General features: G+C 39.8%; 1 protein-coding gene and 1 pseudogene across 1 annotated transcript; one reads left to right on the forward strand and one right to left on the reverse strand.

Annotated features, from left to right (window-relative positions):
- Nucleotides 1-2275: 2275 nt before the first annotated feature.
- LOC123476902 lies at nt 2276-6744 on the reverse strand. The gene is made up of 12 exons (XM_045179891.1): nt 6314-6744; nt 5893-6246; nt 5720-5830; nt 5413-5651; nt 5140-5348; nt 4982-5078; nt 4525-4875; nt 4341-4458; nt 3439-3530; nt 3151-3379; nt 2902-3084; nt 2276-2842 (listed from the first exon to the last, which is right to left on the reverse strand). Exons 1-12 carry the CDS (start codon nt 6681-6683, stop codon nt 2406-2408), a joined length of 2790 nt encoding a protein of 929 aa, XP_045035826.1. The 5' UTR covers nt 6684-6744; the 3' UTR covers nt 2276-2405.
- A 3216-nt stretch (nt 6745-9960) lies between these two features.
- LOC123476883 lies at nt 9961-12594 on the forward strand (annotated as a pseudogene).
- Nucleotides 12595-18543: the final 5949 nt, after the last annotated feature.

Raw genomic sequence — 18543 nt, forward strand, 5'->3', positions numbered from 1 at the left:
CACAGCCTGTGGCCGGAAGGATGATGATTTGCCTGGGGCCTACTGTAGGTAATGGGTGTCACTATGAGACGGTGTGGCACGTCCTTTCGCTACAAAGACTCAGAGCGAACTCTCAATTAAACACCAATAACAAACTAAAATTGATAAATACAGTTTTACTTCTAGCAGACCTGTACAAATGTTTTTCCTTAATTTCTAAACAAGACCATGACGTTGCCAGGCAACGTAATCGCTTATCTTACTTTTAAAGGTAAATAGACTATATTGTAAAGAACCAAAACAATTTATTCTTTATTCTTTTCCTTATTTTTCCTTGCCCTTTATTCTTACGTAACATTAATTTTTTATACGCCACTCTTTTCTATGTAATTTCTTCCTTAGACGTCTTACAGACTGATTTACCTTTCAATCGTTCAACATATGCTCACCGACTTAAGACATACCTTTGTCTTCATTTTTTCAAAGTAACAGACAAAGCATTGTCTTAAGATTCGGCTTTTTTAAATACGATATTATTCCTTCCGCTAGTGATTGGTAGCTGTATTTAAAGTTGACTTATTCATATTTTTGTCATTATATGTTAAGTTTAATTTTTTTTTGCCGGCCTCACCAAGAGGTCTGATTCTTTCTTTTGTTTAGACAAAGCATTGTCTTAAGATTTGTCTGTTTTAAATACGATATTATTCCTCCCGCTAGTGATTGTTAGCTGTATTTAAAGTTGACTTATTCATATTTTTGTCATTATATGTTAAGTTTAATTTTTTTTTGCCGGCCTTACCAAGAGGGCTGATTCTTTCTTTTGTTTAGACAAAGCATTGTCTTAAGATTTGTCTGTTTTAAATACGATATTATTCCTTCCGCTAGTGATTGGTAGCTGTATTTAAAGTTGTCTTATTCATATTTTTGTCATTATATGTTAAGTTTAATTTTTTTTGCCGGCCTTACCAAGAGGGCTGATTCTTTCTTTTGTTTAGACAAAGCATTGTCTTAAGATTTGTCTGTTTTAAATACGATATTATTCCTCGCGCTAGTGATTGGTAGCTGTATTTCAAGTTTAATTTGTCATGTTTTTGTCATTATATGTTAAGTCTAAGGTTTTTCGGCCTTACCAAGAGGGCTTATTCTCTCTTTTTTTTAAAGACAAAGCATTGTCTTAATATTAGCCTGTTTTAAAAACGATATTATACCTTGCGCTAGTGATTGGTAGCTGTATATAAAGTTAACTAATTCATGTTTTTGTCATTATATGTTAAGTTGAATGTTTTTTCGGCCTTACCATGAGTGCTGCTCCTGTTTGTTTTTTCTTCAGACATAGGCAAGTCTTAAGTTTTTTTCAATAGTTATTTAAAATTAAATTTTAAAAGTATTTATCAATTTCATCAAGGAATTTTACAAATATTAATTTGAAATAATTTATGATTATAAATTTGTGAAGTCAAGCAGTCGACATTTTTTCCCCTCCCCCTCCCTAGACGACGAATTCGACTGCGCTGATCCTTTCGGCGAGCTCCGGAAGCATTGCTCGACTTGGCGGTATGGGCAGTATGGTTCAAAACACGGTCTAACAGGAGAGGTAGACTAACGCCATAAGAGCTTTTTGTCTCAGTAGGGTGGGAGGGTTATACATTTATTTTATCCCTTTTCAATTCACAGCATAAACGTCCAAACGTTTATATTCCCTTTCATAATTTTCAAAAAAATGTTCTGTTTTAATGGTATGGGTGTCATTTAAAATTTCAGACACAGCCTTATCTTAAGTCGCAGAGCATATGTTGAGGGTTGCACATTTTGAGAATTTTTTTTCTTTTAACTTAGCATTTCTTTAAAAACTTCTCAAATCCAAGAATCTTTCATTTAAAAAATACTTCAGACAAAGCAACGTCTTAAGATTTTATCTATTTTTACGAAAGCGCTATTACCATGTAATTTTGGGGATTATGCAAATTTTTACTAACTAAGAATTTTTTTAATTAACTAAGCCAATCTTCATAAGGAATCACAATCGGAAGCATCTAAATTAACTCTAAATAGTACCGAAGTAGAAAAAATTATGTAACTAAACAAGGAAAATCTTATTTTTTTTTGTAATTTAAGTTTTATTTAATCAAGAAAAACACAAATTATTTCTTTTTTAGTCAAAAGATCTTTATTGTTTAATATTAAAAGCCAAAAAAGAAATTTAAAAATTTCAGACAAAGCCTTTTCAGAAGAATTACCTTGGTGTTTCGATTCGTTTGTTCGGTTGACGTCTCTCAAGCACCACAATTAGTTATTATTTTAATTTTGCAACGGGACGGATCAGAGAAAAGGTTCTCTTACTTTTATTAAATACAATATTGCTTTAAAAGAGTCAAACATTTATTTTTCATAACTTTTAGTAAGAATTATGCAATTTGTATTCTAAATTATATTGCAGATTCATCATCTTCCGAATAGCTAGATGAGCTTTCTGTTTCTTCATCAGAATATTCGGATTCTGAGAGAGAATCGTAATTGTCTTCATGAGATGTGTCAAACTCAAATTCTGGTTCAGAATGATTTGTTTGTGTTTCACATACGAAATCTGAAAAATCCTGGTTGCACTTTAAATTAAATGTTGTTAGAGCCATTTGAATTTTTAAATTAAGATGATGAACTTCAGAAACTTTCATGACGGATTTCCCTTTCGCAAATTTCTCGTCTTCTCCGGTATGTTTTTGACTTGGTTGTTGTAGTGATGACCGTTTATCAATGAGGAATCGCATGTAGTTTATCATTTTATTCTTACTCAATGTAATTTCCTCCCTTGCTCTTTTCAATAGCATCCAACAATCAACAATATTATATTTGTCGGCAAGGGAAACTGCAAAAACGACGAAATGAAGTTTTTACTTAAAAAAGTAAAATTTTTTTTATTTTTACGTGTGGGAAAGTGCGTGTCATCCCGATCCAGAACTGTTTCCCAAGGAAAGACACCTTCATTGAAATCCTCGTAAGAAATTGGAAGCGTTGTATCCTTAGAATTAATTAATTCAATCGTTTCCAAAGCCTTTCGTTTAGTTTCCGTCAAAACCCGCCTTAATTTAGTGCGACTCTTCGAATTTTCTTTTTTAGTACAAGTTCGATACTCTGAGTAAGTAATGCGGTCTCAATTTATTTTTTGTAATATACCTGCTTCTTTAGAGATAGAAATGGAAGTAGTCTTTAAATGAGCATGTAAGCCCTCCAGCATTCTTCTCAGTGTATCAACTGTAGTCTTTTTGGTTTTTCTTTGGTCAAGAATTGCCTTAGCTTTTGTCTCCAGCTCCTTGTGAATCAGTGGAAGATCATTATATACGAGGTTATGGGTTTCCAACAATTTCTCGAGTTTTGGAGTGCCTTGTTTGATTTCCTTTCTTGCCTAAGAAAATTTTCGTTATTTTCAAATAATTATTCAACCTGTATTGCAAAGTTGTTTACTTTTTCTAGCTTTTTGCGTAGAAGGAAATGCATATTTTCAATATTACCCCAGTTCCAATAAAGAATAGCTAATGTTAAAAAATCGTTTCTGTCTAAATGAAGTAAGAGTAAAATCGTTGAATTAATAGTTAACAATGCAACAATGTTTGCTAATAGACCAAGATCGGATGCTGAGTTGCCAAGGCTGAATTCCGACCTGGGGTATTTTTCCTCTCGGGCCCTATAGGAGGGAAATGAAAAATAATATATTTAATTAAGTTGTAGTTAGTTTTATTACAAAATCTTTTGGAATCGTGTACTATACCTCTGTGCTGATATAATACAAAAAATTTTATCTCCAAAAAAGCTGTTATTTTTCCAGGAAACTTTTTGAAAGGTACTTGTTTACAATGTACCGTAGCAGACGTAAAGTGATTGACTCTGACACTGTAGTGTCAAACTGTTTTCGTTTTTTATGTCATGAGTAGTGTAGTTTGTGATGTCAGTAATGAGTTATTTGACACAATTAGTCTTTTTAAGTTATCTGATTATGCTAAAGGATTTATTCATAAGGAAAAAGAAATTTACTTAGAAAAACGTCTGCTTCTTGTTCTACAGTTGCAATACGGGGAGGGGGGGGGTGTTGTGGAAAGGTAAACAAGTACCTTTCAAAAAGTTTCCTGGAAAAATAACAGCTTTTTTGGAGATAAAATTGTTTGTATTATATCAGCACAGGTATAGGTATAGGTATAGTACACGATTCCAAAAGATTTTGTAATAAAACTAACTACAACTTAATTAAATATATTATTTTTCATTTCCCTCCTATAGGGCCCGAGAGGAAAAATACCCCAGGTCAGAATTCAGCCTTGGCAACTCAGCATCCGATCTTGGTCTATAAATACAGTAAGAAGCTCTATTACTATGTTTGGCCATATGCTTTAGCACATAAGCATATAGATACAATTTGGAGAAAACTTGCTCGTGCTCTTCTCCTCCAGTTAAGCCCATTCCAGTTGTCCAGCGGGGATTCCATAAAATCTGTTTTGTACATATATATTTCAAGCTTGAGAGAAGACTTTGCTTCATAATTTATTGATATAATACCTTGCATGGCAATTGATGTGCATTCTTATGCATGATAGGCAAGATTCCTGTCATTTCACTTGTTAGATTACGGTATTCAGGAAAATGACGAGCCACTTTTGTTTTCATCCATTTCCAGTATTGGCATACCACGTCGTAGCAGAAGAATTTGGCGTTACTTTTCATGGCTTCGTTGTGCATAAATGCAGTATGGGTCCACGATTCACCTTTAAACATGTTGATTGCGTATGGTACAACGCAGTGCTTGCAAGAGCTAACGACGAGCCCAGTCTCGTCATACTTCTTTTGTTCATTGGAGTCTTCTCTTGCGGCCTTAAAAGCCGATCCCCCACACATCTGTTTCTTTTTTGTCTACAAAATAAGATATGGGAATTAAAAATACTATAAAATTATGATTAATCATATCGTAGTCCAGCATGTCAAATCTAGTAGTTTCAAATGAAATGTAATTGCGTACAGTAGAAACTTTGTTGTAAATCCTTTGACGGAAATTTTCAACTTCTGTATCGGATTTGATAACTAAGTTTCCAAACCTCGCCTGTGGCTGTTCCATTCTATTGAAATAATAAAACTTAAGACCAGTCTTTGTCGTGTTTTCTTGTACACGCATCTTACGTTCTTTCGTTTTCTGGATTGTGCACTTTTCCAGCCGAGCTTAAGCGCCTCAATTTTACGATAGCGTCAGAAGATCTGACTAAAGGTTCTTTCCCACAACTTGGGCAATGAGTTTTGTCTCTTTTCAGCACTTCTTGGTCAATATAGTGGCGACAGGTTTCCCACTCTCTTTCCGCAGTAGTAAATAACGGTACGTTAATCGGTCCATTCTTCCAAATCAACCAAATCATAATTATAACAATTGAATAAATTGTACTGCTTTGTGTCACGTACCCGTCCATATTCTTTAGATACGTCTTCAAGAGTGCGAGCGTACATGTTCTTTGAAGAACCTGGACACTTGTGGGAAATGTGATACCCTAATAGAAGTGCCTCTTCTGAAAAAAGATATGTAACTTTCTCTGATAAACTTGCAGGGAAAAAACCAGAAAATATATAGTCGTCGATAGTGGCTTTCGTAACAGTATGGCAACTATCACAAACAAAATTAGTTCCCTTTAACAGAAACCGACCTGTCCAATTATTTTTTAAATTATTAGATAGTCTTTAGAATACGGTCTACATTGAATGTTATTTTTACCTTGCTCAGTGACAACCACGATTGATTCTGTGAGATTGGGTGTAAGCGACATCGATCCAAGGCAGTTTACATCACAGCATTTAAGAGGCACAAAGCATGGTAAACAAACATCTGTAAAAGAGCATAATAGTTGAGAAACACGTGTGTCTGAATTTTTATTTTTAGACAGATACCTTTTGTTATAATGTTTCCTTCTTCATCGATAAAATGATGGGGCTGTAATGTTTCCAGGGTTTCGCAAGAACACAATAGTCTTCGATGAAATGGCATGCTGGAGTGTGTGTTTGCATCACATTGATGGCAAAGGTGTCTTTTGCAGGTCATACATCTAACAGCGTAGAAGTTCAAATCACCATGACACTGGTCACATTTTGAATGAAATAGTGGCTGTCTTGATACATATTCTGTAAAAATTCTTCTTCTAGCATGCTGTCCCCATGCACCAAATGTTTGTCGTTCTTGCCATGTTCGATGTTGTCTTACCTGCATGCTTTCTAAGTCGTTTTTCACTTCTCTTCTTAGCTTATCTGCAAAGATAAAATTTCACTTTATTTATATAACCAAAATAAAATTGTACTGGATTTTCATAGTAACCAAGATCTTCAAGGCTGATAGCTGATGGGAATTCATCAGTCGCTATGTCATGTGCTGAATGATGGGTAGTGAATGATGAAACAGTTTGTGGCTGTTGTACGGATTGCGAAGAATGTTGAAGGGAATCACCACTAAGAGTTGAATTTTTTTTCTTCCTAGTTTTTCCAAGATAAGTAAAAGTTTTTCCAGCAGTGGAACTAGACTTTACTTTTACATTGTTCTTCGACTTGGAAAAATGCTCGGATAAATGATGATACTTTCTTTTCCTCTTGGGATAAACATTTTTCTTCTTTTTCTCTTCTGTTGATGAGGTTTCGAAATCACTTTCCACATAATTTTCCGACTCACTCAATGAACTTACTTCTGCCATGACAAATTACGTAAAAATGTATGGTGCATTGGTGCGCCGTTTGTAGCAGCGAAATACAGATACTTTTTTCGTCAATCCAACCTTAGTCTGCTATCGTCGTCTGCTTAACACCGTTGCTATGCTTTCTTTTTGCTGTGATCTTTTTTTAATTTAATGAAAAATGCTACCTTTTAATTGCAAAATAAATCAACCGAAATAATTATAATTATTCTTTAATATTATTTTGCATTTCCCCCCTTTTTTACATAAAACCCATGAAAGTTATTCAAACGGATAGCCACCTAGCGGTCCAAAACATAGCCACATTCACTCTCCCCCTAGATGGCTAGGGATAAGCGCTGAGCGGCTGAGCCCTATCATCTCAAACGAAGCGAGGACGTTCTCGCCCGGTTCCTACAAATCCCGGCAAATATAGAGCAACATATTACGAACGGGAAGCTGAATGTGGCAACGACCACAGCATTCACCACAACCAGACGTGGCCCACGTCATTACGATTGCGAAGACGATCAAAACGTAGGGTCTGAATGCAACGGCAAATTCTACACCAGCTCACCGACGGAAATCGCCTGCCAAAACGCCGTATGCGTAGACAAATAACATCACTGAGACACAAAAAAAAACATTGCGGCGACTGGTTGGACGAATAGCGCGCGCCGTCCGCTATTTGATCGCTTAGTGCAGCCCGTCCGCTGTAACAGTTGGGTATCTACGCGAAAATAATGAGGTTAAATATTTCGCACTAAAAGCTCTACTAAGAGCGCAGGGCACTTTTTATTAAATTGCGCAAAAAGGATCAATTTAGCGCAATTCATTCCATCATATAATTTACGAAAAGAACAAGCGCTAAAATCAATATTTAACGCTACATATCACGCATTGCACTAAATTTAATTAAACGGACGTGCAAAGTAAACCAACAATTGCGGCGACTAGTTGGGCGAGTAGGGCGTGCCCTTTCGTTATTTCGGCACATATCGCGGCGCCTTGCGTTATTTTTGCGTTGTCGATCGCCCGTTGTTTTTAGCGGCTCGCACGAAAAATAATTATATTAAATGTTTCACGCTAGATCTAGCGCTATCTAAGCGCGCATGGCGCTAGTGATGTAGTTTTGATAAACTTGCGCGCGAAGCGCTATATTTAGCGCAATTCACTTCATCGCATTATTTATAAAACGTGCCAGCGCTTCGGTTATTTAACGAGTTGCGACAAAAAAACAATTGCGGCCACTTGACTAGTTGCGCGCGTCCGTCTATTATATTAGCGCTAGTCGCTATCGAGTCCGTTCTCTATCTTAGCGCTAATCGTCGCTTGGCCAATGTTTAGGCGGCTCGTTTGGCGAAAAATGTCAAATGGTTTGCGTTGGATATAGCGATATCGTTGCGCGTATGACGTTAGTGATCTATAGATCACTCGACTACGATGCGTTGATTTTAGGCCAATTTTTTCTATCATATGACTTACGAAACGCGCAAGCGCTAAAATAAATGTTTAGCGCTGAATAATGCGCATCACATAAAATTTGATTGAAGGAAAATTCTCGGCTGAAATAAATTGCGTTTATATTTTGCCGTTTAATTCCGGGCTGGCCGGACTGCCCCTTGTCGACGACACCCAGAATATAAACTGATGAATTTGTTGGCGATTGATCTGTCCCATATGAACAGCGGCCCATCTTTGACGGCTTTTCCTATTTACGGACGCATATATGCCTTCGCTGCTCAATAAATAAATTGAAGATGACCCACCTTCAACACCGGAAGCGGTTCGAGCTGGAGTAGCCGCTGTTGGCCAGCGCCAACGAGGTGAAAAATATCAAAAACTCAGGTGACTTAGCATGGTTTGCGGATATTTTTTTAGCCAGATGTATCTGGGAACTGGGAAGCGCCTTCTTTTCGCTCTCAATAGCAAATGGCTGCGAGCGGTGGCCGCTGAGTTTTTCAAATGTTCCGTCTATGTGGTGCGAGCCAGTAGCCGCTGCCGGTGTTGGAGGTGGGCCATCTTCAATTTATTGGACAGCAAGGGCATACGGCTATAAAGGAACGACGGGTCGCTAACGATCAGCTACTCTGGGTGTCGTCGACAAGGGGCAGTCCGACCAGCCCGGAATTAAACGGTGAAAAACTAGCGCAATAATATTAAGCCAAATATTTGCTAGATATGCGCCCGGTTAATTAAATTTAAAACAATACGCTTTAATAAGGGCTAAATTTTTATTTTAGGGCTTGCGCGTTTCGTAAATTATACCATGAAATAAATTGCGCTCAATTGATACTATCGTGCGCAACTTAATGATTAGCACCCTCCTGCGCTCTTAGTAAAGCTTGTTCTAGTGAAAAATATTTTACCTTATTATTTTTGCGTATATATTATAAAAGGTATTGCGCTAAATTTAGCGCCTCGTAGTTTATCACAGGTAAATCACTAGTGCCATACGCGCTTACACAGCGCTAGATCTAGCGCGTAATATTTGACTTAATTATTTTTCGCGCTACATATTTATTTTTGCTGCTTATTTGTGTTTGTAAATTATGTAATGAAATTCAATGTGCTAAATTTTACGCATTTCGCGCAAGTTAATCTTAAGTTAATTATTAGCGAAATGCGCGCATAGAGAACGCTAGATCTAACGCTAACAATTTAAAATGTTTGGCCGCGAGCAGCGAGCCGTATAAAACAGTGGAAGGGCGACGATTAGCGCTAATAATATAGCCAACGGACTCGCGACAAGCGCTTATATCATGTACAGGCACGCTCTTCTCGTCCATTGGCCGCAATCGTTTTCCCTTTCGCAACATTTTATTCGTCGATTTTTTTAAAATTAACGAATCGCTTGCGCGTTTCGTAAATAATACAATGAAATACGAATATTGCGCTAAATATAGCGCATCGCGTGCTACTTTATCGCAAACAAATTGCTAGTGCCACGCGCGCTTAGATAGCGTTAGATGTAGCGCAACAAATTTCAATGGATTTTTTTTTCGCTTATAATGAGCCGCAAAAAATAGCGGACGGACCAGCGATAAGCGCTGAAAAAACGGACTCGCGTTACTCGTGTGACCAGTCGCCTATGGCACGTTTTTAGTGCCATAAGTAGCACCTGAACCCAGCACCTCAACCCTCAACCTCAACCCAGCACCTCAACCCTCAACCTCAACCCGGCACCTATCTATTTTCCGGCGCTATTTTTTCAAGCTACTTTGTCAAGCTATGCTGACATCTAGCGGAGGGAAAATTAAGCGACCCCGAACTTACATTGTGCCCCCTAGTGACAGAAATGTGGAAAGTTGTCTGCTACACTTTTTTTGCTTAAGCAGTCGCGTGGCTTTTTCGTTGGTGTTAAATAATATGCGTTACATTAAAGAAGGTAATCCGGTCTCATTTATTTTTATTGAACCGAATGTTATTTTTGGGGTAGAGCTGGTTATCCAGTCCCATTTTTTTATTGTGCCACATCTTTTGTTTAATTTGACATTTTTTCTGAATACTGATGTGACGTGTTGGGGAGCTGGTTATCCAGTCCAATTTTTGTTATTTTACCACATCTGATATTAAATATTAATTATGATATTTCATTTATCAAATAACAAAGTAAAGAAATTCTGACCAGTTATATATTGATGCATACAACCCATTACATCATAGTTTAAACAAAGCTAATAATAATACTCCTGATTACTCATTGCAGAACTGAAATACTACCTTTTACATTACCTATTCAATGTAATGTCTGATGGGCCAATAATCTGTGTCATATGACTTGCACTTCTTGAAAATTTACTCACAGAACAAAGTACATTGATCCTGTCATAGTTCTTGACTGCAACTCGTTGAACAAGCTGTAAGTACACACATACAGTTTTTGTATCATTTCGTAACTTTTACTGACTGTTTATGTTTGATTCATATGCAGATTTTTTTGGCATTCACAGTCAAACATGGAAGATTCACATTCACTCAGCAATTCTGAAATTGTTCACGATGAAACAGATCTAGCTGAAAAGAGGCTAAATGAAGCCATGGCACAAAGGAAAAAAGAATTACAACACATGAAAAATATAATGGGGAGACAAATTAAACAGAAGAACAAAGAAGATCGAATCAGAATTTCTCAGTTCAAAGTAATTTATTTGTCATTAATTTGGTTACGTATGCCTACTTAAAATAATTATGTTATATTATTACAGGAATCCTTTAAAGGAAAAAAGGAAGTACCTAATCGAAATAAACCATGGAAAACTATCGAATGGCAAAACTATTGGAATTCTTTGGGTAACCACGAACAAAACAACCTTGACAGGAGGAAGTCCCACTGCCACAAGAGTATCTACACCAAAATAGATGAAATGGCTGAGAACTTCAATGCTTCAGTTGTATGTTTAATTCGTTATCCCAACGGAACCCAACATACCAAATATGTTTTAGCCAGTGGTGGGGGAATTCAGTTTGCCCAATCAGAAGATGGCATTCTTATAGATCAACTTTGGGTTCGACATTGGAAAAAAAAACAAGGTTGCTTTTTTGCTAGTGTATTCAAATTAGAAATTGTTTTTAAATTAAAATTATGTTTTTCAGAGAAAAGACAGAAGTTGTGTGAAGAAAAGGGCATATGGCAAGAGAGAGCCAGCAAGAGAGAGAGAAGAGGTATTTCTTGTTTCCTACAAATTTTTATAGCTGTGTTAACATTTGTATTCTAATTTAGGACTGAAGAAAGTAATCGACCAAGACAATGAATCACTACTTCATGACAATCCAAAGCAGAGAAACTTCATTGAAAAAGGAGCCAGCAAAAGAAATAGAACAGGTTTTCCTGTTTTCTAGTTACTTCTATACCTGTGCTAACATTCATAATATAATTTAGCAAAGAAGAAAACTATCGAACATGAAAATGAATCAGTACTCCTCGAGAATCATGAGCAGAAAAACTCCATTGAAAGAGGTAGAAAAAGCATTATGCTAATAAATTTTGCAATTATTAGTGCTTAAAAAATTTTTAAAATTTTAAAGGAAAAAAGGAAAAGTCGAAAGAGAAAAAAGATGAAAGGACAGGAAACAATAAAATGAAATCATCTAAAGAGAGAGCAGGAGAAGAAGAAGAAGAAGAAAAAGAAGAAGAAGAAGATCAAGAAGAAGAAGAAGATCAAGAAGAAGAAAAAGATCAAGAAAAAGAAGAAGATCAAGAAAAAGAAGAAGATCAAGAAAAAGAAGAAGAAGAAAAAAAGATCAAGAAGAAGAAGAAAAAGAAGAAGAAGAAGAAGAAAATAACAAAATGGAGAAACAGGTGAAGTGTAGTACAAAATATACTCCTCCGTCGAAAAATGCAAAGCAATATCCTTCACCAAATTGCCACGAAGGTAACAACAAAGATAATATTATTTCCACTCAGGTTGTGTTTAAATTATTGATTTTTCAATGGTGTGTACAGATGTGGACAGTTTGCTGACATTGCAAAATGAGAGAAATAATTTATCACCTCTTTCCTCCGCTCCTCTTTCACCGTCCAGCACAAGGTCTTCGTCTCCCAATTATCAACACCGCGAAGGTATAATTTATATCAGTCTTCTTTCAACTAAAATTCTGATTATTTTAGTATTTACTTCTCTACGGTACAATCAGAAGGGGAAATATTTGGGCCAAGCAACTCTGGAATTCCTCCGCAAACGACATTGAAGCGGGTGGCAGATGGTACGGCGGGTACTGCGGCTGCTTCTCTTATAAAATATCTCGTTTTTAATAAAGACCCCAAATTGGCAATTGAGCCATGCGTAAAGGTCAGACGTTTATCTGCGCCTTTCCAAACACAGGGAAAAACAAGAGGAACAAGACGAGGAAATGGAAGGTTGCCTGGAAGACCGAAAGGACGAGGAAAGGTCCCAGCAGGAAAAAAATTATAGAACAGAAGTTCGTCTGATTTGTTCTCCAATACGCTGATTTGTATTTCAATGGAAGTGTAATAATATAAAAGCGTTAATTACCAAGCATCGAAACGTTTTTTTATTTGTTGCGCTATGATAGTCGAAAACCACTTCTTTATTTCCTTAATTTAAATTACAGTTAAAAAATGAACATACCACCTTTTAAATATATAGAGTGGTTCGAGGTAGGGCTGTGGGCCGGGCCATGAAAACCCGGGCCACAGCCCGGGCTGAAGAAAAAAAAACCCAACTCGACCCACCGAGGAATATTTTGTACGGACCGGGCGAGGGGTTGAACCGCCGGGTTTGCGGGCCAACCCGAGCGGTGGCGCCATCTAGTAGTCACATAGAGAAGCTCGTTATTCACTATGCCTGCGGCCTCAAGAAAGACCTAAAAATATTGCCGCCAAATGCTCTACGAGAATTTCGTTGCATGAAAAATAGGATAAGTGGTAGAAAAGGGCGTTCGTGTTCAGAAGACATAATTGTCGTGTCAATGTTGGAAGAAGAAGATAATTAAGAAAATTAGGGAATTTTTTAAAGTTTGTCAAAAAAAGTGTGTTTGACCCGATTTTTTACCCGGGCCGTTACCCGGCCGGTAAATATTTATTGACCCATTGGCCCGGGCCGAACCCATTTACTCAGTTGGCCCAACCCTCTCCGACCCGCGGAAGAAGAAAACCCCATCTAAAAAAACCATAAAAAAACCGCCAAAAAACGTCCGTACCACAGCCCTAGTTCGAGGTTGCCATCTAGGATAGGTCTTTCACCCAGTTTGGTGCAACCACATCCAAAAAGCATTACATTGTCCATAACAAAAGGGTACGAATGGAAGGACAGTAAAGGAAGGGAAGAATAGAGTGGGGAAGAAAGGGGTTGGTCCCTCTTTTTTTCACTTTCCCTTTGTCTTTCCATTCCTACACTTTTATTATGGACAACGTCAATGTTTTCCATTTGGTGGTTGCACCAAACTGGGAGAAAGACCTATCCAAGATGGCAACCTCGAACCACTCTTTAGAACTGATCGAAAACCATGTGTTTGTTCATAACACATTGCTATTTCTTAAGTAAATAAGACAAGCTCCGTATCAATACATTCTAAAAAATTTAATTTGAAATTTTCTAAATAATTTTATATTTAATTTTAAATAACTATTGAAAAAAACTTAAGACTTGGCTATGTCTGAAGAAAAAACAAACAGGAGCAGCACTCATGGTAAGGCCGAAAAAACATTCAACTTAACATATAATGACAAAAACATGAATTAGTTAACTTTATATACAGCTACCAATCACTAGCGCAAGGTATAATATCGTTTTTAAAACAGGCTAATCTTAAGACAATGCTTTGTCTTAAAAAAAAAGAGAGAATAAGCCCTCTTGGTAAGGCCGAAAAACCTTAGACTTAACATATAATGACAAAAACATGACAAATTAAACTTGAAATACAGCTACCAATCACTAGCGCGAGGAATAATATCGTATTTAAAACAGACAAATCTTAAGACAATGCTTTGTCTAAACAAAAGAAAGAATCAACCCTCTTGGTAAGGCCGGCAAAAAAAAATTAAACTTAACATATAATGACAAAAATATGAATAAGTCAACTTTAAATACAGCTAACAATCACTAGCGGGAGGAATAATATCGTATTTAAAACAGACAAATCTTAAGACAATGCTTTGTCTAAACAAAAGAAAGAATCAGACCTCTTGGTAAGGCCGGCAAAAAAAAATTAAACTTAACATATAATGACAAAAATATGAATAAGTCAACTTTAAATACAGCTACCAATCACTAGCGGAAGGAATAATATCGTATTTAAAAAAGCCGAATCTTAAGACAATGCTTTGTCTGTTACTTTGAAAAAATGAAGACAAAGGTATGTCTTAAGTCGGTGAGCATATGTTGCAATCGTTTCAACTTGATTTTCTTGTAGTTCGAACTTCACGAACCCCGTATAAAAACTTTTTGTTCTTTAGAAAATAGCAGAGACACCTTTCACAATTCAGTTCCTAAAGAGTTGTTCCCCAATTTTTTGTGCTACTGAAAATATACTTCCCAAGAAACGACAATGAAAAAGTAAGTTAAAATATTAATAGCTTACAAAATTGTCGCGCGGTCATTCAACCACGCTAGTGTTTCGGCGTCAAGGCTCGCTCTGGTATGAGAGACCAGAGTTCTAAGGGCAGCTGTACGCTATTCTGGGGTGAAATGTCCGGTCGCCTGCTGTATAGGGACCCAGATTCGGTATGATCAGGGGCAGTCTTTTGCCAGAGTTGTTAGTTATCGCAGCCAATTATTGAATACACTTGTTGCCACTAAACGGAGTTGTTACATGGTGGAGATGCAAATCCACGGGTAAGTCCTTCCTTCAAACTACTATTTTTTGTGAGCTTTCACTGTACTAGAAGGCAAGGGGGTGAAGAATCGTGAGGAGCCCCTAAGAGTCGACGACCCAGCGAACCTATGTGCCTTAAATTGCCGGGGTACGGGGCTACGACGTCAACCTTGCCGACGTACAGGTGAAGCGAGCAGAGTTTGTGAAAGACAGAAAGGAGGAAAGGCCAAACCCGTAGATTAAGAATCGCCGGGACGCAGAGTGGTCAAGTGTAGGTTAGACGCACGGCGGAACTAGGCCGACAGCGGTAAGCTGTAGGTTCAGACGGAAAGCTGAGTGCGGCAGAGAAAAGAAGACACCGGAAGGAGCAATATAGATGCAAAGGGCGACCAGAAGTCAGGGTCCGCAGAGTAGAGATGGTTTAGGGCGGTTCACGGCATTAGAGGATAAGCCAACTGGAAGCGAGGAGCAGGTTGAACAGCAAAGTCACACCGAGCGGGAGTGTCGACCTTTACAGGACTGCGGAGAGAATGAATCCGGAAAACAAACCGATTAAGATGAGGAGGGGGGAGAAAAAATGGGCCTTAACTGGCCAGAAGGTTGGCAATCGTGAAAGAGCGAGTCAGAGGACCAGGAAGAAAGACAGGAAGCAGAAAAAGAAAGTAACAGACTGTAAACACAAGCAGCATACCAGCTTACGTTCAGTGGAGCAGATGCGGAGGTGGGGAAGGACGTCCGCGAGGCAGACGGAGACGGGGGGGCACAACTGGAGTGGGATTTCGAAGTATAAAGGAGGCGATCGTCAGCCATTAGCAGTAGGGTAGGGGAACTGAGAAATCGACGGATATCGAGCGCAAGGGTGGTGTGTCGAGGCAGCCGGGCAACCCGAGGTCGTCAATCAGTTCGGGTGGTGGGCCTTAATTCGATTATGCTAGCACAATCCCAAAACCAGTTAATGGCGGCTCAGATCAAGTTTTAATCTCCGCCCGAATTTGCAGGAGGAGAGCACGATGACATTGGGGACTGGCTACATAGTTACGAGAGGATCGGGTGGTATAACCTCTGAAGGGACAACGAACTCCGCGATCATGTAGAGTTGTCATTTTCGGGTGCAGCCCTGAAATGGTATACGTACAAGGAGGCAGTGGGGCAGTTGTGGGGGAATTGCGTGATCAGGGGGAACCCATTGTCGTTCCGGGAATCAGGGCCCAAATTCTGGCTCAGTTTACCCTGGTAAACCGAATGCAGTTTAACGAGGCCAAACTACGGGACAGGAAGCAAGGGATGGAGGAACGCATGATAGAGTATTACTACGACGTACTGGATCTGTGCCGGTGGGTAGACCCTAACATGGGAGAGGCCGTCAAACAAGGACATCTGTGGCGTGAACTGAAACCTATCGTATTGGAAAAACTTTGGAGCCTTAAACCCGGGACGTGCGAAGAATTCTTGCAGGAGGTGAAGCGTTATCAGGAGATGACGTCACGAACACGGCAGGACGAGTGGACCTTGGAAATATTGGGGAAAGAGGACGCGGGGCAGAACCCGACAACAGGCCAGGGAGTGTCGGTGGGAGACCGGATGGAGAGAATGGATAAAATGTTCGGGGAGGAGATGTGCCGAGTAGGAGACGCCCCACTAAAGAGGACTGAACGCCCGACGGGAAGCCGATATGTTTTGGCTGCAAAAAAAGTGGCTACCTGAAGCTGCAATGTCCTTAGCGATCAAATAACCAGAGGGTTAGGAGGCGCACCCAATTTTACATCCGATGGAAGAGCCATCTGTTTTCACTGCAATGAGCCGGGGCATATCCGCCCTCTTTCCCCTAGATTGCAAGAGACGAGATCCGCACAGACGGGGCAGAACGGGTACAGGCCGGAGGAAACGGTGAGGTTTAAAGGTGAAACCCACGGGCGGCCTCAACTTATAGGATTAGTCCGCGGAGACGAGGGGAAGCCCGAAGAGGTAACTTAGCCATTCCTTCGCATAGATATCAGCAGGACGGTGGTGCAGCACGTGCTGTGCGAAGGAAAACGGATACCGGCGGTCATCGATACCGTAGCAATTGTGTCGGTATGCTCGCCGGGGTGGGTAAATCATTTGGGTTTAAGGGTAAGAACCTGGCAAGCGAACCAATTGGTCGCCATTTATGGGAAGGAGATAAAGCCGGGGGGAGCAGCCACGCTGGAGGTATCCGATGGAGAGACTAACGTCAAAGGCGAAGTACTGGTGTTGGAAGGGGACATCGACCTTCTACTGGAGAAGGACTTTCTGGAAAAGCTGGGAACGCGGATGAAGATTGGGTCACTCCCTGAATTTTTCAATGGCGATTTACCGATCGGGACATTGGTGGAGGAAAAACGAGAGGAAAGGGCGAAGCTGTTATTGGAACTGGGACAGGGGATTCCAGTCCAGACGATGGTTGTCGTAGGGATCAAGCCCTTGGACATGGACTAGTTTAAGGGAGGGGCTATAACAGAACCTTCAGAAGCCACCCTACTAAAAAAGAGAGTTTCGATAGGTAGGACGGTGGGGAAGGTGACAGAGCCACCCACGAAGATAACAATTACCAACCTGTCCGAGCGGGAGAAATGGTTGGAGTCCGGGACGGTGTTGGGGTAACAGGAACGATTGCACGCCAGTATGGAGGAAGTAACACCTATGGCCACGATCATCATGCAAGGGAAGGAACGGCCAGAGCAGGATTTCAACAGATTTTCGAAGGTCTACAGGCAAACGACAAAGTGAAAGTTCGACGAGTATTAACAGAGTTCGAAGATTGGTTTGTGAGGCCGGAGGATCCATTGAGGGTGTTAACGGCTGCGGATCACGCTATCGAGACCGGGGACGTCCACCCAATTCGACAATCACCCTACGCCATCGCCTGGAAAGAACGGATCCTAGTGGGGACGCAGTGTCAGGAAATGGAGAAAGCAGGAGTGATTGAGAAGTTGACCAGCCCCTGGGGGGCAGTGGTAGTCCTAGTCAAGAAAAAGGACGGAACGTGGCAGTTTTGCGTAGATTATAGGAGGCTGAATGCAGTCACAATAAACCACGTTTACCCGCTGCCTAGAATTGAAGAGACTTTGGCGCGGCTTACCGGGGCGGCGTTCTTTTCGATAATTTATTTACAGGCATGGTACTGGTGGTATGGTACCCATCACAGAGAGTGACCGGTCCAAAACTGCTTTTATCACAGCCGACGGTCTCTTCCAGTTCAAGGTGATAACGATGGGACTCTGCTCAGCGCCAGGGACGTTTCAAAGAATGATGGATGTAGTACTAAGTGGCCTGAGGTGGACGACATGTCTCGTCTACCCTGACGACATAAAAGTCTACTCGCAGACATTGGACGAGCACGTGGAGGGATTGAGAAACGTGCTCAGCCAGCTTCGAGGGGCAAACTTGAAGGTAAAACTCAACAAATGCGAATTTACCCACCCGCGGCTCCGAGCACTGGGACACATTGCGGACAAGAATGGATTTGCAACGGAACCGGAGAAGATACGCGCGGTACAGGGTTTTTCATCTCCGGCAGTGGAAACCACCGGGGCAAGGAAGGTTAACATTTTTAAGGGGATTTTTGGGATTATGCTCCTACTAA

The sequence above is a fragment of the Daphnia magna genome, linkage group LG10 (assembly GCF_020631705.1).
Source record: "Daphnia magna isolate NIES linkage group LG10, ASM2063170v1.1, whole genome shotgun sequence".
Classification (NCBI taxonomy): Eukaryota; Metazoa; Arthropoda; class Branchiopoda; order Diplostraca; family Daphniidae; genus Daphnia; species Daphnia magna.

What these genes read in the sequence shown, in the direction of transcription:
- LOC123476902 (XM_045179891.1), bottom strand. Translation starts at nt 6,683, where the DNA reads ATGGCAGAAGTAAGTTCATTGAGTGAGTCGGAAAATTATGTGGAAAGT. An exon ending in CACATCAATTGCCATGCAAG is followed by an intron (nt 4,459 to 4,524) that starts GTATTATATCAA and finishes TGTACAAAACAG; the next exon opens with ATTTTATGGAATCCCCGCTG. An exon ending in TGACACGCACTTTCCCACAC is followed by an intron (nt 2,843 to 2,901) that starts GTAAAAATAAAA and finishes TCGTTTTTGCAG; the next exon opens with TTTCCCTTGCCGACAAATAT.